The sequence below is a fragment of the Pristis pectinata genome, chromosome 12, assembly GCF_009764475.1.
Source record: "Pristis pectinata isolate sPriPec2 chromosome 12, sPriPec2.1.pri, whole genome shotgun sequence".
Lineage (NCBI taxonomy): Eukaryota > Metazoa > Chordata > Chondrichthyes > Rhinopristiformes > Pristidae > Pristis > Pristis pectinata.
In genome coordinates, this window is record NC_067416.1 from 7,893,272 (window position 1) to 7,914,919 (window position 21,648).

A 21,648-nucleotide genomic window follows, 5' to 3' on the forward strand; every position below is an offset into this window, starting at 1 on the left:
GCTCTGCTTTATGTAATTATAAAGATGGTGCACAACATTTGAAATAGTTGTCAAGAAATGATGAGTCCTGATCAACTCATGCAAGAATCTTTGTCCTGTGGGGATTTGTTTGAGAATCCCATTTAAAGTTTTCCTTCTCAATGAAGATTGAGCATAGATAGGCGAGGCCAAGTATTTAAGCAGAAGTTGCTGTTGACATTATCATGTGGGCATGGATTTAAAATTTTCTGTAAAAGATATAAATGGGTTGTGAGGAAAACTCACTCAGAGATCCGGAGGGAGTTGGAAATGGAACCAATCAGTGCCTTGAAAAGGAATTGGACAAGGGAATACCTTGTTGGGGAAAGAGTGAGGGATTGGGACTGAGGAGTTGCTCTACCAGGAGCTGGCATGGACTTGATGCGCTGAAATACCTCTTTCTGAGCTGTAATAAATCCACTGTTGTATATTTCTATATGGATATCTAACACATTCATTCTAATGTCTGTACTATGATGTTAAACAGAAGGGTTAATCTGTTTAAAATAAGGTGACAACTGAAAGGGTAGAAGATGCAACCATTTAAATTTCATGCATTTCCACTCATTTATTTTATGCTATTCTCCCCCCCCCCCCCCATTGTCAATTATTCAAATGCAGTGTTTTTCAGGTGCTGTGATCAGGTGTCCACTGCTTTGAGCATATTGACCAGGAACCTTGGACTGTTTATTGCTGTGTAATGTCACTCGCCTTTGGTGTGTAAAAGTATAATTTCCCCCCAACGACCCACACAAAAAAATCAAAACATGGAAGATTTATTCTTTGTGGTTTACCTTGTCCCTTCTTCCCACCTTCCACTCTATCCTGCCCCACTGTCCCAGCCCAGGCATCAACTATCATAGCTCAGCACCTGAAATGCCCTTCACTTCAAGACTTTCAAACCCCTCTTCCTGAACAGTATCTGATATCCTAACAATCCTTGGAGGAGTGGTGGTGAGCCAGTTTCTGAAACTGCTGCAGTCCTCGTTGGTGGAGGGGCTTCCACGGCGCACATTTTGGGATTTCGATCTGTTGACGATGAAGGAACGGTGATATATTACCGAGTGGTCATATGTTACCAAGTTGTGTGACTTGGAGCTTGTGGTGCACCCAAGCACTTGCTGCCCTTGTCTGTGTTGTAGTTTAGTGAGGGGATTCAGAGAGGAGCCAAGAAGTGGGTATAAATATATATTGGTCCAGATCTTGCTGGGAAAGACCACCTGACAAAGGGTCTTTGACCTGAACCATTCTCCTCAGGTATTGCCTGTTGTTTGAGCGTTTCCATCATTTTCTGTTCTACAGTATATTACCATCCATTGACACTCTATACCGAAACATACCTTGTCTAGATGCACGGACCCATTCTCCATAGCCTGAAGTGTCCCAGACTCCAGCAGTGATACTGAGTGGCGCGCGATGGTGGGACCCCCCACTGACACACTGAAAAAGCCCCACCCACCCCAAATCCACTGCTAAATGTTCCTGAAAGCTTTGACAGTTGGCAAAGCCCCGTCCCCAGCTTTTCCAGCTGTCAAAAGTTATGAATTTTAAATGATCCTGTCATTTAGAAATTTTACAGAGCTATTTAAAAGTGAAATTTGGAAAATTGTTTATTTAAAATTATGTGAAAATGCTTATGAGAAAACATTAAACAAAACAGACATAATTTGAACCAAAAGCAGCTGACCTTCCCCTCTGCATGGTCCTGCCACAGATCCAGGAGACCATTCCCAGTGTATGTGCTGGGGACTGCACTGCGGGATACTCAGTGATTGACACTGTGTCCATTACTGCGGAGTAAGCTCGGGATTTCTGCGTTAGGTGTGGAAGTTCTGTTCATGCAGCATCTCAACAAGTCAAAGTGGGCACTTGCCTGTGTAATGCAGGCCATGAACCTGGAGACACAAGAGACTGCAGATGCTGGAATCTTTAGCAACAAACAATCTGCTGGAGGAACTCAGCGGGTCGAGCAGCATCTGTTGGGGGGGGGGGGGGGGAGGGGGAGGAATTGTCAGCATTTCCGGTCCTGATGCAGGATTTCGACTCAATACTGACAATTCCTCCCTCCCCCAGATGCTGCCTGACTTGCTGAGTTCCACCAGCAGATTGTTTGTTGCTCTGTGAACTTGGAGCATTGGATGAGAGGTGTAATGTCATGTTGTACCACTTGGTGCTCCTGATTGATGCTTTGATACCAGTGATAAATCGGCTTTTCTTTTGATGTGTTTACTCCTCATTCCCACAGAAATTATGCACCTATGACTGAGCATTGTGGAAAATTATTCTGGAAGCATGACTGTTTGGTGCGTGAGGAAGAGTAGACGGCTTGTCTCTTCGCCTTGTCTCACGGTACCCGACTTCAACAGTATTACACAGGTCACAATGCTCAAAGTGAGTGAGAGTGGAGCGCATCTCTTCATGGCTTTGATACTTGGAGTTTCCTTGTGCCCGGCGACGCACATCATGGGTTTTGACAATATTCCCAGACGGACAACACGGATACAAGGTAAAGTGCCACCTTTCTTTGTATTGAGTTCCCAGGTTTACGTGACTGGAATTATACAGTGGTTACATCTCAAGGGTGCTGTGCAGTGCTTGCATGTGGCAGACACCATACAGTGGGTGTCCAGGGGTTAAATTGCAATGGTTTTCAGTGGTTAAGTGATGGGTGTTCTACATAAGGGTTACGTAATGGGCATTCTCTTGTACATGGGTCCTCCACAGGTTACGGCAGGATCCGTCCCTGTGAACTGCTCACAACCCAAACCGTGGTGGTTATATAATGGGCGCTGTCTTGTATATGGGTGACCTCAAGGGACCATACAATGGATGTTCTGTGGGGTCTATATAGAAGTTGTACAGTGGGTACTACCTTGGGTCTGTATAACTGGTGTTTGGGAGTTGATAACTGACCTCAAGTGATTTGTTGAAGGTGATTATGTAATAGAGAGAGAGAATAAATACCAGTTGGTTCTCAGTTGAACTTGAGGCTTCATTTATTGTCAGTAATCTTCTTATTCTTTCTGTCCCTGTCTATTGACATCAGATGAGAATGTTTTTTAAACACCACGGCTGCTGCTTTTGATGTTGCAGGTCAGAAACTGTGCTGCAGGATTTTCGCCACAGCTCAATACTGGTGATTGTTCTCCTGTGTTGAGGTGGTTGACCAGGGTCACTGGTGGGTGTGAGTACTGGGTGGGGGACGTCGGGTGTTACTTGGCTTCAGGACGCAGGATTACAAGGGGAGGGACTGCTGCCTGCTGACCCAAGCTGGGAGATGTGCCGGAGACATCAGTTGCAGTGTTTCTCCCGTTGAGAAGCAGCTGAACGGGGAGCGAGTTCCACACTCCAACCCTTCTCCGGGTAAAGAAATTAAAGTTGTTTGGCCAATTCTGTAATTCCCAGTGCTCCTTGTGGTTTGATGCCACTGAGCCTACAATAACCTCACACACTCTGTGGGTCAGTTTCTGCACAGCCCCATTCACTTTTTCCACACTGTGACCTCCTCCCTTCCCGAGAGACGTACAGCCACGTTTGGCAGGTTCCAAGTGGTTGTATAATGCTACCGTGGGCTTCTTCTCTTGTGCACTCTCTCCAAATAGTTACACTCACCCACCCAAGCGCCGTCAATGCTGAGGAACTGTGACGTCCTGTCTTTGACTAGCGCTGTGGGATCTGAAATTGGAGCAGTCCTTCTGTGGGACATTGGCGGTTGCAGGAACAATCACGGTGTGTTTGTGATGCTCTGTGTGATTGACATGCAAACTGGCCAGAGGTTTTAGATGTACGCCGTGCTTGGCAGACCTCCAGCACCTGCTGATTGATTCACACCGTGGTCTCTAGTGGCTAGGGCAGAACTTCATTACACAATTACTAACATTGTGATAAGTTTTAGTGCAATGTCAGTCAACTTCTCCAGCTGAAGAAAGTGGCAATTTAAATTGGTTCGGTCTCATTCCTGTCTGTAATCAATTAAAAAGATCAAATTTTATAAAGAAACCCTTATGCTTCCTTTCTGTCGATTTTATTCTTTCTGAAGCCTGTCCTACTTTCCCTTTTTTATTTTGTCTCACTGGGTGGGACTTCCAGGCAGGAACATAGAACACCACAGCACAGTACAGGCCCTTCAGCCCACAATGTTGTGCCGACATTTTATCCTGCTCATGATCTATCTAACCCTTCCCTCCCACATAGCCCCCTACTTTTCTATCATTCATGTGTCTCTTAAATGCCCCTAATGTATCTGTCCCCACAACCTCTGCAGGCAGTGTGTTCCACGCACCCACCACTGTCTGTGTGTGGGGAAAATAAAACTTACCCCGACATCCCCCTTATACCTTCCTCCAATCACCTCAAAATGATGTCCCCTCTTGTTAGCCATTGTTGCCCTGGGAGAAAGTCTATGAGGAGCCGGGAGGGGGGAGTTGCGATTGAATCCTCTGGGGTTTTAGGGTGTGTCTGATTTTGTTCTGAAACCAGATCCCTGTCTCGGAGGGAGTCCGAGTGACGGACTCCGCCTCCTGCAGAGCAAGGAATTTATAGCGGAGCAGGTTTGCGCTGCTGGGGTAGAGATCGTGAGGCTCGTGGTCTTGGTGGGTGAAGATAAGGGGGCGTGTTGGTGGGTGAAGATAAGGGGGCGTGGCTGGAGATCATGGGGGGAGGTTCGAATCTTGGGGAAGGATGGAGTCAGTGATGTCATCGGTCTGAATGAGGGTGGTTGTGTCTTGGTGGATCCAATCGGGTTAGTTTGATGGCAGCAGGGTTGGTGGGCAGTCGTGGATGGGGGTGGTGAGGCTTTTACTCCTGTTCCACCAACTGCTTTTGAAGATAATGCAGAAACCTTGGACTTCCTTCAGCTGCCAAGTTTCCTGACATCTGGCATGGGTTTAAGTTAATAATGTTGAACGGTTCCCTTATACAATGAGATGGACTATGACCTCACGATCTACCTTGTTGTGACCTCGCACCTTATTGCACTGCACTTTCTCTGTAGCTGTGATACTTTACTCTGTACTGTTACTGTTTTTACCTGTACTACCTCAATGCACTCTGTACTAACTGCACTGTGTAATGAATTGACCTGTACGATCGGTTTGTAAGACAAGCTTTTCACTGTACCTCGGTACAAGTGACAATAATAAACCAATACCAATGAGATGGAATCTGAGGCAGGCAATCTCATTAAAATATTTAAATAAGTAACCCTGACTTGGTCAACTTCTGCTAAAGATGGAAGTCAACTGGTTGGAGACGGTATGGGTTCGCATCTAAGATTCCCACCCTGTGAGTTTAAATTCCCTCTTGATTTCTCTTTCCACACCTGATTTGGCCCAAGTTCACCCCATCTTCCACATTGTTGGCCTTTCTTTCTTATTCCTTATGGTGCTGACACAATAATTAAGTTACTGCTAACCCAGGGGACTCTTAACAACCAAGGGTATGAATTCAAATCCCACCATTAGGACTGAAGGTTTTATATTCAAGTAATTGCATAAATCTAGGATTTAAGTTTTAGCTTTTTCAAAAACAATCTTAGTAATGGTAACCATGGAATTATCAGCTTGTCATAAAAACCCATCTGGTTCGCTGGTAATCTTTGGAGGGGGAAAGTCTCCGTCCTCAGCTGGACAGGCCTGTATGAGACTGCAGACCCTCAACAAGATGTCTGACTATTCAAAGCCCTTTTGACGTGGACCAGCAAGTCATTCACTCAGCAGTTAGGGATGGGCAATAAACTGGCCTTTCCAGTGATGGTCACATCCAGAAAAGTCAAATAAAAAGAAATAATCCCATTGGTTAAGCTCACGGTTGCCCCTGACGTTCACTGAGGTCTCAGATGCCCAGTTGACCTGTACTTGCAGCAGGAGACAATGCAATGTCTGTCCTGTTAGCATTCCGCTGTGGGTCATAGTCATAGAATCATACAGCACAGAAACAGGCCCTTTGGCCCAACTGGTCCATGCTGACCAAGGTGCCCACCTAAGCTAGTCCAGTTATCCCATGTTTGGTCCATACCCTCTAAACCTTTCCTATCCATGTACTTATTCAAATGTCTTTTAAATGTTGCTGTTGGTATAGGAAGGAATTCCTCTTCCATTTCATGATTATCCAGAAGTAGCAACACTGAATATGTCGACCTTCAGAGAGAGTTATTAATTCATGCTCCACGGTGCTAATTAGTGTTGCTTTGTCCCATGGGTTTACAGGATTGAAAGTGCCCAGACCTTTCATGTAGTGCACATGTAGGCAGCCAGGAAAGAGGGGGCTTTGCTCTGATCACTTTAACCCAGACCCCAAGGCAATGGTATGTCAGTGGCCTCATTACATTAGGCAGGTACGTGGTAAACTACTTCTGCTTTGGTTGGAGGTTGTGGTGAAGAGATGGTAAGTATAGGAAAGGATGCTGGGAATTTGAAATCAAATTTGAATTTGTAGCTGCCTCAGTCAAAAAAGGCGCAAAATATTTGTCAAGAAGAGGGAAACAAAGAGCCAGAAACATTTCAAAACCAAGGAAGTTCTTTTGAAGGAAACACAGCAACCAAGCAACCAGCTGGTGTAGAGCAAGCACTGGTAATCACCACTGTAGATTCAACCAGATCATCTGCTTCTGTGATGTTGTGATGCCTGGCCATTGTGTAAAACTCCCCTGGTCCTCTTCGAAATAGTCATGGGGTCTTGCGTCAGCCCACCGTATCCACGCCAACGTAACCCTGTTTACCAGCAGCTCGTCTGTAACCTTTTCTGTGCATTGTTGATGGTGTTCTGGGGTCTTTTATGTTGAGTTGAGTCGGCAGATGTGGCACTGGTTAAATGTCTTGGCTGGAAAAACAACATCCCCAGTAGTGCAACACTACCTCTGTACTGCACCACAGTGTCGGCCGTGAATTTTGGTACCCAATTCTTTGCTACAGTGGGAAATGTTGTGGACTTGAGCAACTTCCAGCTCTGTGAGTGGAAGATCCAACTCTGGGAAAAGTATTGGCTCTAAGTTTGTTCTGAGTTGGGGGAGGAGAGGGCTTGTGGAAGAAGATGAAGCAAAAGAAGCTTTGTTGGGTGTGTATGAAGTGTGTGTAGGGTAGGTTGAGGGAAACTGTTTCCACTCGCAGATAGTTCAAGGACTAGGGAACGCATCTAACATTTTAGGTAAAAAGTACATGAGGTGTATGAGGAAATATTTATCACGCAGAAAGTAGTTATGATCAGGAATTCATTGCCTGTGGGGGTGGTGGAACCAGAATCAATTGGTGCCATCAGAAGTGACTTGGATGAGCAGTGAGAGAGAATAATGTGCAGACTATGAGCAAAGGATGAGGCCAGTGGCATTGCTCTACCAGGAGCTGGCATGGATTTGATGGGCAGAATGTATGGTCAGTGTTGGAATATTTCCGGTTCTGTGATGCTGATCTGAAGTTCATCCAGATTGGGGCTCTTTCAGCTCAAAGGCCGTTCCACCCTTCCAAAGCACTGGTAATCTGACTGCTGTTGAGGTTGTTGTGTTGGGTATATGACTGTACATTGCCCGTCAGTTTGTCACCCTTGGATTTGCATGTTGCATCCTGCTTTGCTGTTGTGATGATTCAGGTCCAATGCAGCACAGAAAAACGTACCACTGCGTGTGATGCAGTAATTAAACACATGACAACCAAATACTTCCTCCCATGTTGGGTAAGAGATGTTCTTCAGAAGCAGCAGTCCAGCAGAGGGACATGGGATTTACGTGGGACTTAAAACTGTTCACACTCCGTATCAGCACTCCCCACCCCGCTTCATCCACCTCCACCTGTGTTTCATTCCATTTCTCATTCCATTTTGTCAAGAGTTTATCTACCTTCTCCTTGTATGTATCTGAGTTAGTCACCTCAACCACAATAGGTGACTAACACCTCACCACTTCCTGGGTAAAGAAGATCCCCCTGTGCTGCTCATTGGATTTTTGTTTTTGCTGGTTCTTTTATATAATTAGTATATTAGTCCATACCTTTTGTTCTCAGCATAAACTTATGCTCCATGTCAACATTAACCCTTTCAAAATCATAAAGTTCTCAATAACATGTAAAACGTTGGCAGTTTATAACTCTGAATTCAGTTAATTAAATACATCTGAAATAGTGCTATCACCTGTAATGGTGATGATGGAGCCAAGGACTTGTTTAAAAACCCAACTGGCCTCACTAATGTGCCACACTCATGGAAAGAAACCCGTTGCCCTTATCTGGTCTGAGTGATGTGTGTCTCCTGATTGACAGTAATCTCCTGATTCTTAGCTGCCCTTTATGGGGGGAAAAATGTTATTTAACTGTCAACACCATTTTCTCATGGGCAGTTAGAATGGAAAATATATCCAGATCCTGTGAATTTTAGATCCATTCTCAGACTTCCCTTTTCCAGAGGCTGGAACACCAGAACTCTTACTTCTGGAGTACTTGTACACTAATATTTCACAAGAGTCCAACTTCAAGAGTCAGAATTTCAAGAGAAATTCTCCACTGTGAACGATGGTGGAGGTTAGATCTTTGGGGGAATTTAAAGAGATTTTTCTGAAGTCATACAGCATGGAAACAGGCCCTTCAGCCCAATTGGTCCATGCTGACAAGATGCCCATCTAAGCAAGTCCCATTTTTGCCTGCATTTGGCCCATATCCCCCTCAACCTTTCCCATCCATGTACCTGTCCAAGTGTCTTCTAAATGTTGTTAATGTACCTGCCTCAACCACTTCCTCTGGCAGCTCAGTCCATATATTAACCACCCTCTGTGTGAAGAGGTTGCCCCTCAGGATCCTATTAAATCTCTCCCTTCACCTTAAACCTATGTCCTCTAGTTCTTGATTCCTCAACCCTGGGGGGTAAAAAAGACTTGTTAAGAAATAGATAAATAATGAGTAAATAAATAAGTAGATACATTTTCAAAATGGACACCTGGTGCAAAAGAGGAGATACCACGTGGGGCAGATCAGTCTTGATCAAAGTTGAGTTTATTGTCATATGCACAACTACATGTGTGAACAGGTGCAATGAAAAACTTTCAGCAGCATCACAGGCACATAGCTTCAGAAAAGCAGCATTCACAAGAAAAATATAAATTAAACATGAATTATCCACAATTTTTACAAGAAAGAACACAATTAGATTGAGAAAAAAAACAAAGTCCATTGTAGTGCAAAGTGATCAAAGTGGTCATAGCGTTGCAATACTGAGGTAGTGATTAGGGTTGTGCCGGTGGGTTCAAGAACTGAATGGTTGAAGGGAAGTAGTGAATCTGATGTGGGACTTCAGCCTTCTGTACCTCCTGCCCGATGGTAGCTGTGAGAAGGTGTCATGGCCTGGATGGTGGGGGTCTTTGATGATGGATGTTGCCTTCTTGAGGCAGCGCCTCATGTAGATACCACCGATGGTGGGGAGGGATGTGCCCGTGATGTATTGGGCAGAGTCCACTCATCTCTGCGGCTTCTTACATTCCTGTATCATGTGCATCATATTGAATGGTGCAGCAGGCTTGAGGGGCTTACTCCTGCTCCTATTTTGTGGTTCTCCTTTCACTGAGCTGGAGATTGCTCAAGTCTCCATTATTCAATATCGCTGTGTGGGAGAACTATTCCAAAATTACTGGCTGTGTGTGAGTCGTTTCATATTCTGTTGTACTCATTTGAGTCGGTGAGAAGGAAGACCTTTAACTGTATCTCTCTCCAGACCCCACATGGTTGAGAGGCACTGCAAGTTGCCCTGCCCAAGGGTAGTTCGGGATAGGTAATAAGTACTGGCCTAGAGAGTGAGGTCCATATCATGCAAATGTGAACTTTGAGTGGAGCACCACTGTGCAGAATAAATGTATAATAAATGCAAGCTCCTGTGCGTGGGTTGTATCTCCCTGAAGCCTCTTGACGCAAGTCGTACCCTGAACATTAGTGACCAGGATGATTTAAATTCCAAATTAAGTTAATTTGAAAGGACTTTTGCTGTGCCAACTTGCTTTTATTTTTAGACAGTGCAGTCATGATAACACTTAAAAACAGAATGTGCTTGAAATGTTCGGCAAAGCAGGCAGCAACTGTGGAGAGAGAAACCGAGTTCATGCTTCAGGTCGATGCCCCTCCCTTGCAACTTGGAAATGTTAAGCACGGTTTTTAGCAGAGGCAGAGATACAGGGAGAAGGACGAACGACTGTGAGGGGTGGATTGCCAGGGCGATTAAACAACAGGGACGGTTGATCTTACAAGACTAAAGAAACAGGATGGATGCAGGGGAGGTGTAAACATTATCAACAGCAGCAGGGGCCATGGTCTGGAGCTCAGAGTGGAACTTAAAGGTTGTCAGGTGGCATTCTGCAATGACTTTTAAGCAAGACTTTCCTGGCACATTACGCAACATCAGCTACCTGTAAAACTGGACTGGAAATCAAGCCACCTCATTTCCTTGTCATGGGTTGAATTTGGTTTAGGATTACATGGCTTAGTTGTCGAGCAGTTTTCAGTCCCAGGATTCCTGTCTTTCAAAGTTGTTGGTTTTGTTTGGGGCAGTTCAGTCAGCTCACACTTTATCACCCATCCTGCTGTATGCATGTTATCGCTGTTTACTTTCTATCTGTTCTTTGCACACAGGATGGTACTGGGAAAGGATAGAGCCTCCAGTTTGATTTATTTTGGGCTGGGTGGTGAAGGTGTTGATGCAAGTCTCAAAAGCACGGAAACAGGCCATGCTGACCATCAACCAGCCATTTTACATTAATCCTACGCTAATCCCATTTTATTCTCCCCACATTCTTATCAACTGCTCTCAGATTCCACTGCCCACATACGCACCCGGGGCAATTTGCAGTGGAAAATTAACCTACCAACCTGCACATCTTTGGGATGTGGGAGGAGGAAGCCCATGCTGTCACAGAGAGAACGTGCCGACGGCACCGAAGGTCTGGATGAACGACGGTGAGGGGAGCTGTGAGGCAGCAGCTCTGCAAGCTGTGCACTGTGCTGCCCGGGGTTATGACCCAGTGCTGATGAAGGAGCAACATGTCCGGGTGATGTGTGACTCTGTGGGTAGTGGTGTACCCACGAGCACGGTCTCATCCCTGGGTGGGGGTGAGGTTGTGGTTTTGGAGGTGCTGTTGGAAGAAGCTTTGGCCTGCAGGTGCCCTTGCAGAGAATTCACACCAGTGTCACATTACACCAGTGGTGGAGACTGGACGTTTTGTCTGCTGGGTGGGCCACCAGTCGGGCAGTGTGTGTTGTCCTGTGCATTGTTGAGTGGCGTTGGACCCGTACTCAGCCAGGCCAATGGAATGTATTCGTCACACTCCTGACTCGTGTCTTGAAGGTGGCCTCCCACCTTCCCTGGTAACCACAGCATTCCTACAACTGGATCCAACTGAGATTCCACTTTACAAGGTCTGAAAGATCGTGGGCAAGGAGTGGGTATGGAAATTCCTACTCTGCAAACCACAGAGCAAATATGTTAACAATTGGATAACGGAAGTTACTTACTCATAAGTTCCACTCCACCTACCTTGCTACATTGTGGTTCAAGCAAGTCTACATAAGGAGCTAACTAGAGTCATTGAGAGTCATACAGCACATAAGCACCATACAGCACCAGTGCCTCTACTTCCCTGAAGGCTAAGGAAATTCAGCATGTCCCTGATGACCCTCACCAATTTTTATAGATGTACCATAGAAAGGATCCTATCTAGTTGCATCATGGCTTGGTATGGCAACTGCTCTGCCCAAGTCTGAAAAAGCTGCAGAGAGTTGTGGACACCGCTCAGCACATCACAGAAACCAACCTCCCCTCTATGGTCTCTGTTTGCACTTCTTGCTGCCTTGGTAAAGCAGCCAGCATAATCAAAGACCCCACCCACCCCGGACATTCTCTCTTCTCCCCCCTCCCATTGGGCAGAAGATACAAAAGCCTGAAAGCATGTACCACCAGGCTCAAGGACAGCTTCTATCCCACTGTTATAAGACTATTGAATGGACCCCTTGTACAATAAGATAGACTCTTGACCTCCCAATCTACCTTGTTGTGGCCTTGCACCTTATTGTCTGCCTGCACTGCTCTTTCTCTGTAATTGTAACAATTTATTCTGCATTCTGTTATTGCTTTTCCCTTCTACTACCTCAGTGCTCAGTGTATGATGTGGAGTGACCTGTATGGATGGCATGTAAAACAAAGTATTTCACTGTACTTTGTTACATGTGACAATAATAAAGCAATTACCAAACCAGGTCCTTAAGCCCACCTTCAATACGAATCCCATTTAGCAGCATTTTGTCCATAGTCTTCTATGCCTTGGCAATTCAAGTGCTTGTCTAGATGGTTCTTAAATGTTATGAGAGTGGCTGCCTCCACCACCTTCTCAGGCAACCACCCTCTGGGTGAAAAAGATGTTACTGTGATCCCCTCTAACGCTCAACGTCCTCACAAACCTATGCCCTTTGGATCTCGATGCCTCCATTAAACAAGAAAAGCTTCTTGCTAGCCACAAAATATTGTTTACATTTGTTAAGGTTCCCCTTCAGTCTCCTTTGCTCTAAGGAAAAACTGCTAGTAGGTGAAAAAAGATTTTGATTCATAGCGCCCTTTTTGTATCTCAGGACGTTCAATAGATTCACAGCCGAGGAAGGGGTGTAGTCACAGAGTAATTTGGGAATCATGGTGGCCAACTGTGTGATACAGCAGGGTGAAGCTGAGCAGCTAACCCGTCTCTAAGTGTTAACCGAGGGATGAACATCGGCAAAGAGCCCATTTGTTAAGTGGAGCCATGAGATCTTTTCAGTCCACCTGATAAGATAAGATATCTTTATTAGTCACATGTACATCGAAACACATAGAGTGTTCTGCGGGCAGCCCACAAGTGTCGCCACACTTTCGGCGCCAACATGGCATGCCCACAACTTCCTAACCCGTACGTCTTTGGAATGTGGGAGGAAACCCACGGGGAGACCGTACAAACTCCTTACAGCAGTGGGAATTGAACCCGCGTCGTTGGTGCTGTAATAGCGTTAAGCTAACTGCTACACTAACACACCTGAGAGCCTTAGGTTAATGTCTCTGATGAAAGACAGCAGCTCCGACAATGTAGCACCATCTCCGAATAGCCCTAGAGTAGCGACCTGGGTAATGTGGGCAGCATCCTGGTAAACCTCTTCTGCAATCTCTCCAAAGCCTCCACATCCTTCCTGTAATGGGACGACCAGAATTGCAACAATACTCCAAGTGCAGCCTAACCAAAGTTTTATACAGCTGCAACACGACTTCCTTAGTCTTACATACAATACCCCGCCCAATGAAGGCAAGCATGCCGTATGCCGCCTTTCCCATCTACTTGCAGGGAGCTATGGACTTGGACCCCAAGATCCCTCTGCAGATCAATGCTTATAAGGCTCTTGCCATTAACTGTACACTTTTCCCCCTACATTTGACCTCCCAAAGTGCAACAGCTCACACTTGCTTGGATTAAACTCCATCTGCCATTTCTCTGCCCATATCTGTAACTGATCTATATCCTACCGTATCCTTTAACAGCCCTCTACACTGTCCGCGTCTCCACCAATCTTTGTGTCATCTGCAAACATACTAACCCACTCATTTACATTTCCAGCCAAGTCACTTATATGTATCGCAAACAACAGAGGTCCTGGCACCGATCCCTGCGGAACTCCACTGGTCATGGACCTCCAGCCGGAATAAAACCCTTCTGCCACCACCCTCTGTCTTCCATGGGCAAGTCCGTTCTCAATCCAAGTCTTGTCCCAGTCTGACAGCTGCCTGACCATTTGTGTGTGACCCCGAGGAAAGCCCAGCTACATTGCCAGCTCCGTCACCTCGTCTGCCTCTGTGGCATGGACCAACTTGCCCACACTTCAGCTTATCTCCTGGATCCCTCTCTCATGTCTTTGCTTCCACCGGGCTTGACTCTTCCTGGGTGGTCCATCATCTCATCCAAAATGCTGGTTCCACCCATCACCCCCAAACTCTCCCCTCCCCCACCCAGCTCCACCAATCATTACCCCCCCGCCTCACCCCTCCCCCTCCCCTCTACACTCTCAGCCCTTCTTGACATAGGGTCTTGACCCGAAACACTGATTGTCCATTTCCCACCACAGATGCTGCCTGACCCACTGAGTTCCTCCAGCAGTTAGTATTTTTGCTCCAGATTCCAGTATCTGCTGCCCATATATAAACACACACTGGGTCCCATTTACCCATCAGCCGTGAGCTTGCTTGCCCACGCCGGCTCTGTGTCTGACCATAAAGCGTCTCAGATCCTGCATCAGGTCTGAAGCTGCCCTGACACCCCGTACATCCAAACCTTGACTGAAACCTTCAACCAGGTGCTCAGCTGATTTTATTTGACAAAGATGAGGTGCCTGTGCTTGCTTTCAGTTAAGCTCCGTGCCCCCAAACTTGCAAACGTTACTGGAGTTGTACAGACAGCTCCAGCTCATCCATCCTGAGCGCCTCCCACCTGTTGGGGGGGGGGGGCGCGGGGAGCGGGGAGAGAAGTGGAGTATAAACAGAATCATTTAATGAGCAGGTCTGGAAAAGAACAGTGCCGAGACAATCCTGATCAAGAGCCAACTCGGGCAGACGGTTAATGTGTGTTTTGGTGTTACTGCGATTCCGTTCCGGGAACAGCCATGATGATATTTTACAACATAGGCACAAGTAAACAGGGAGGCTCTCGATGATGGGGGCAGGCCTGTCTGTGTAGGACATTGTGTGTAAATATGACGTGTCTTTCAGAAGGATTAAGCTCTGCTGACGGTTAACAGCAAGGAGATGGTTCCTGAGGGGATTATTACACTGCTGGTGGAATTTCAGTTCCACCTCAGCTTCTGAAGTCTTTAATTCTTGAGTATGTCTGCGTGCATGAGTGTGTATACTCGTGAGTGTGTGCGCACGCAGGAGTGTGTGCGCATGTGCACATGCGTGATGGTCGCGGTAATGATTGTCATACAGCACAGAAACAGGCCCTTCAGCCCAACTGGTCCATGCCGATCAAGATTCCAAACTAAGCCAGTCCCATTTGTCCGTGTTTGGCCCATATTCCTCTGAACCTTTCCTATCCATGAACCTGTCCAAGTACCTTTTAAATGTTGTTAATGTACTTGCCTCAACCACTTCTTCTGGCAGCTCGTTCCATATACCCACCACCCTCTGTGTGAAGGAGTTGCCCCTCAGGATCCTAATTAAATCTCTCCCCTCTCACCTTAAACCTATGCCCTCTAGTTCTTGAGTCCCTGACCCTGATAACTCCACAGGTCAGACAGCATCTGTGGAGAAACAAGTGTCATTGGATGGAAGGTCATCAGCCTGAAACGTTAACTCTATCTGTCTCTCTCTCTGCCTCTGCAGCTGAGTATTTCCAGTGTTAAATGAACACCAGAAACAATTGTTTGCTGTAGGGAATGATCGCTTTGTACTTCTGTCCCCTCTGCCATGTTCACAGGGTGTCCCAAAGGACTGCAGACCCAATCAGGTTCTTCCTGAGGTTTGGTCAGTGTAAGGAATGCAACAGACAATTTGTGCACAGCGAGGTTCCACAAGCAGCTTCTCTGTTTTCTGGTTGTAATTTGAAGGGAACGCATTGACCCTGACGTCAAGAATAACAAGCTCCCCCAACCCCCACACCCCTAGAGTCACGCTGTGTGATCTCCCACATCCACCTACGAAAGCAAATGGCATGTTGGTTCCACGTCCCACTGAGCCTGCCCTCAGTACTGCACTGGGCTTTGTGCTCTGGTGTCTGGAGTGGGACTTGAGTCCATAATCTCCTGACTTGGAGCTGGGTAGGACAGAATGCTGCCGGGCACTGTTGCACTGGCACACTTGGTGATCTGATACGAGGTGGATGTCAACAGAAGGAGGAGACGATGGTCCTTAATGGAGAGGGTTCAGTATGCCAGCAATTCAGTCTGACTGGGAGGGAGTTACGTAATATCACAGGAACAAAGTCTTTGAGAGAGGCTTTAAAGGGGCAGATGCAGGATTTAAAGATTCACAGTCTTTGTGAAGAATTATCTTTTACAGGAGCAGAGGAACTAAACTGAATTAGAAATTTCTTCTCAGGGAGGGCAGTGAATCTCTGGAATTCCCTTCCCCAGATGGTGGCGGAGGCTGGAATCATTGGGGGTATTTAAGGAGGAGGTAAATAAATGTTTGGAAGATCCGGGAATTGAGGGCAATGGGGAACTGACACAGGAGAGGACATGGGGCTTGGGGCAGGTCGAATGGTGGGACAGGCTTGGTTTAAATGGCCTACTCCTGGCTCTTATTTTCCTGTGTTTTTCTTTTGCTTGAAATGAGAAGGAAGCAGCTTGAAGTTTCTGCAGTCCCGCGTTAATGTGTCTCACAGCACATCCATGCAATGTGTGGCTTTGAACTGGTGACTCCTGCCCTGCAGGTAAGTTGGATGCCATCTTGGGCACAGCTACCTCCCACCAGTGGCGGGTCCCACTTTCTGTGGCACCGGCTGAGTGAGGAATGTTGGCCAAGACACTGGGCAAATTCCAGTTCTTCTGTCTGGGCCACCAGCAGGCAGATAGGACCTTGAGGTCTGATGGGAACAGAGCGCAGCTCCTAACAGTGCGGTACTGACCCTGGTGCAGGGAGCAAAGTTGTGATTTTGTCCTCGTGATCTCGTGCTGGGTATTTACACGCCAATATTTCTTACAATTTACCTCATCACCCTTGTGGACATTTACAGATGAGAAGTGCCTGGTAGGTCACCAACAGTTTGGTTAATAAGTGTGTGAGCTAACCAGGGACTGAGCCTCCCATACCTGGCTCAGTTCTGTAAGTTTGTTGAACTGGTTGTTCCTCTTTAGGGCAGAGTCAAGGTCTTAACAAATGGCCATCATTTCCTTGTTAAGAGTTACCACACGGCGAGCCATGGTTTCAGCACATTGTGCAGCTCAGTTGTACCCATTTCTCCTCCCCCTCAGCTGAAGATACTCTGTGTGTAGCTGCTGCAGACATGTCAAAGGCTCACCTGAGCAAACTCCCAGAACATGGGTGGAATCTGTGTCTCTTTATTTCAGGATCCGGTTCCTTCAGGAGAGAGGAACTGGGGCAATAAAATAACCACAGTCCACAGGGAGGGGCAAATAATCTTTATCTTCACCTTGTTTCCATCTGTGGTTTGGTCTCTGGATCTCTTGCACAGCCATTTCCAACGGCGTCCCCAGGCAACCCCAGAACGGTGGGCGTCCAACATGGCAGTGGTAAAATCAGTCACCATCCCAAGGGACGGCTTGCTGCTCCCTGGTTTCTGTTGAGAAGTGACTACCTGGGCCGCAAGTCACGGAGATACAGCGGACAAAATCTGTGATGGCTGCTGCCTGCGATTTGTGCTGGCTCCCTTGTTCCCCTCCCTGCTGGGATCACAGGCTCATCCCTTTGGTGGGGAGGGCAGCTTAGGAGGATAGTGTATAGAACCCCAGCAGTAATCCACTGACAGCCGTGAAGTAGTTGTTCAGCCACAATGTACATGGGGGGCTGATTTATTTGTCCACAGAATGTTGACAGGCTGCTGTTTATTGTCCTTTCATACTTGCTTTCTCAGAGGGCAGGCAAGAATCAAATACATTCCTGTGGTTGGCACGGTAGTGTAGTGGTCAGCATAATGCTATTACAGTGCCAACGACCTGGGTTCAATTCCGGCTGCTGTCTGTAAGGAGTTTGTATGTTCTCCCCGTGTCTGTGTGGATTTCCTCTGGGTGCTCCGGTTTCCTCCCACATTCCAAAGGCATATGGGTTAGGAAGTTGTGGGCATGCTATGTTGGCGCCAGAAGTGTGGTGACACTTGTGGGCTGCCCCCAGAACAGTCTACGCAAAAGATGCATCTCACTGTGCGTTTCGATGTACATGTGACTAATAAAGAAATCTTATCTGTGGTTGCTTATTTCAGAAAGATTTTGTAATTGAATTTTTAATCCTCTCCCTGCGGTGCTGACATTGTGTACATGGATTCTCTCTCTCTCCCCTCTTTGTGAGCTACTGGTCCTCCTGTTCCCTAACAATGGGTCTGAAATGTTAAATCTATTTCCCTTTACAGATGCTGCCTGACCCACTGTGTTATTTCCATAATTTTTGGTTTATTTCACATTTCCAGCATGCATGGTATTTTGCTTTTATTATATCTTCCTGCTTGGTCATAGAGACAAAGAGCCATACACCGGGGAAGCAGACCCTTCATCCCCAAATTCATGCTGACCATCAACGAACGCACTAATGATATTACACTCATCAACTATTACACTAATGCTGTACTAATCCTGTTCTCTCTGCCCACATTCTCGTCAACTCCTCCCAGATCCTACCACTCACTTTCATACTTGGGGCAATTTACAGTGGCCAACTAGCTACCAGCTTGCACGCCTCTGGGATCTGGGGAAACCAGAGCACTCAGAAGAAACTTAGTCATAAGGGGAACGTGCCAACTCCACGCAGGCAGCACCGGCAGTCAGGATCGAACCTGGATCGCTGGAGCTGTGAGGCAGTGGCTCTACTTGTAGTGTCACGTGATGATCTTTCTCCATTTTTCCTTGTAATGATTTTAAGCTCCACCCCAGTTATAAGGCTAATTAATTCCCAATTGTCAGAATTAACGTTGTCTTAATGCCACTTCACTCTTGGGTTTCATGTCAACCTAATTGACCTGAAATTGGATCTAGGTCAATCTAATTGTTGTCTCCCACCCTGGCAGCCACCACAGTGGAACTGTGGCCAAATCATGATGATCAGTCTCCAGATGAATCTACAACAGACCTACATATGAGACAAGCAGAGCCCCAGCCGTGAATTCCTTTGGGAACCAAAGGTGCAAACTCTCCTGTCCTTCCCAAGTGTTGCTACCCTAACTACAAACTATGCCTCCAAAAGCTTGGACCCAGAGCCAAAATATTATTTACTGAAAATAAATCCATCTTAAAAAAAATACTTCAAACCATAGAGCCCAACCTAACATCTTGCTAATGAATTCTCTCTAACTCTAACCTCCACCTCCCTGCAAATAAGAAGATAAGATAAGATTTCTTTATTAGTCACATGTACATTGAAACACACAGTGAAATGCATCTTTTGTGTAGAGTGTTCTGGGGGCAGCCCGCAAGTGTCGCCACGCTTCTGACGCCAACATAGCACACCCACAACTTCCTAACCTGTACATCTTTGGAATGTGGGAGGAAACCGGAGCACCCGGAGGAAACCCACGCAGACACGGGGAGAACGTACAAACTCCTTACAGACAGCGGCCGGATTTGAACCCGGGTCACTGACGCTGTAAAGCGTTATGCTAACCGCTACACTACTACGCCTGCCCTGTGCTGCTCTATCATTAGTAGGTGAATGCCATTACTCTTTGAGTTGGCATAGACTTGATGGGCTGAATGGCTGCCTTCTACGTCCTAAGGAATGATGAGATATAGATGATCAAGAGGCTAGAATTTCTATGAACAGAATCACTTTATTGGGGCCTTCAACTGCCTCTTCACCTCTCTCTTCTTTAGGATGCTCTTGTTGATCATCTGTTCCAATATTTTGTATGTGGCTTGGTGCTAGTTTTTGTTTGTGAAGCACTGGGACATTCTGCCACGTTAAAGGCACTAGCCTTCAAGAACTTACTCAAGGTAGAAGTTCTTAATGACGATGTGAGATCAACCCACCAGAAAATGATCTTATTGCATGCAATGCTGGTTGCCCCACCACAGAATGGATTTGGAGGCTTTTTGGGAAGGGTACGGAAAAGGTTCACCAAGGTGCTGCCTGGATTAGAGGGTATGACCTGTAACGAGAGGTTGGACAAACTTGGGTTGATTTCTCTGGAGTATTGGAGGTCGAGGGAAGACCTGATAGAAGTTTATAAAATTATGAGAGGCATAGATAGGGTAGACCGTCAGAATCATTTTTTTTTCCCAGGGTAGAAATGCCAAATGATAGAGGACATGCATTTAAGATGAGAGAGGGAAAGTTTAAAGGAGATGCACGGGGCAAGTTTTTTTTACACTGAGAGTGGTGGGTGCCTGGAACGGGTTGCCAGGGGGAGTGGTGGAAGCAGATACGATAGTGGCGTTTAAGAGGCTTTTAGATACCCACATGAATATGCAGGGAAAGGAGTGATATGGATTATGAGCAGGCAGAAGAGATTTAGCTTAAATTGGCATTGTGTTTGGCACTGACATTGTGGGCCGAAGGGCCTGTTCTTGTGCTGTATTGTCGATCCTATGCGATTCACTCTGATGGTGAGCTTCTCTTTACCACCCTACTTGTTGCTTCTGATACTAGCTGAAGCAGCTTTGGCTGGTCTTTGCCTCCCTGTGTACCATATCATTCCACAACTATTCTTAAAATAGGTTGCAGTGTGGAGGTTCTGCTATGGAGAAGAGAGATTAGGTGATGGAAATTTGTGTGAAAAGGCACTGTTTGCTACCACTGCACATTCATTGATAATAATCCAGGCATATTATTCACAGAAGGACTTTAGCCTTCACTCCTGGGTTATATTGAAATCCATTAATTGAAGCTTGTATAGTTTCTGTTTGGGTACCATTTTGTGAATGGGCTCCAATGTTCCTTTTGTTGTTTTAGCTGCTATTGTACAGTCAATGCTGATGAAAAGTTTTGCTGATGTGTAGCTGAACCCAAGGTCGCGTCGTGACATGTAGTGTTTGCGTCTTTCCCCCTCCCCTTCCCCCTCTGCCATGGGTGAGGGGGATGGAACTGGAATTTCAGCATGAGAAGTGCTCAGCATTCAAGAAAAACACTACTCATCATCCCAGAGGTGAACTACAGATTCCCTACAGCTGAGAGAACATGAGTGCAAATCCCGTCATAGCCTTTCAAAGGTTTGAATCCCACTGGGATCAGTGAAGGTGACCACCAAGGCCTCCTATTGTCATAAGACCCCAGCTGGTTCACCAGTGTCTGCTTAAGAAGCAACACTGTTTCCCTGATCTGATCTAGGTCACATGTGACTCCTGTCCCAAACCTGTCTGGTTGACTTTTGACTGGCGTTTGAACTGGCTAGTTCGTCTGACGCTTAGTGATATCCATTTCCCCAGGATGGGCTTAAAAACGACCAGCTACAGAGTCACAGAAGCACGGAAAATAGGAGCAAGTGAAGGCCATTTGACCCTTATAGCCTGCTCCGCCATTCAATGTGATCATGGCCCAATAACATGGGATTAGTGTAAATAGGTGCCTGATGGAGGGCCGAAGGGCCTGTCTCTGTGCTATGTGACTCTAGTACCATATTCCCACTCTCTCTATATATTCTTGATGCCTCTTGCATCTAGAAATCCATCTGTCTTTTTCTTAAACTTATTCAGCAACTTGGCCTCTACAGCCCTCTGTGGTTGCGAACTCCACCAGTTCACCATCCTCTGGGTGAAGGTATTTCTCCTCATCTCTGTCCTAAACCTGAGTGTGTGACCCCTTGTTCTGGACCTCACAGGTGAGGGAAAAACCCTTCCCCCACATTCAGTCTGTCTAGCCCTGCCAGAATTTTCAATTAGATCCCCTCTCATTCTTCTAAACTCTAGTGAATACTTTGAAATCTTTGTTATCCTGCATAGAAAGTGCTGTTGACAATTGAGTCACTTGAACTCTCGCCATCCCAAATCTTTGGCCAACAAAACT

General features: G+C 46.4%; 1 protein-coding gene across 4 annotated transcripts in view; it reads left to right on the forward strand.

Annotated features, from left to right (window-relative positions):
• LOC127576880 (semaphorin-4G-like) overlaps positions 1 to 21,648 on the forward strand; it is a 171,415-nt gene that overhangs the window by 28,424 nt on the left and 121,343 nt on the right. For all 4 annotated transcript variants that reach the window (XR_007957292.1, XR_007957291.1, XR_007957293.1 and 1 more), the window contains one exon: positions 2,264 to 2,524. Coding sequence is in view for 1 of the 4 variants with exons in the window: in XM_052027690.1 (XP_051883650.1) it covers positions 2,311 to 2,524 (214 nt within the window). In the remaining 3 variants the exon portion in view is untranslated. The remainder of the gene's footprint in view (positions 1 to 2,263; positions 2,525 to 21,648) is intronic.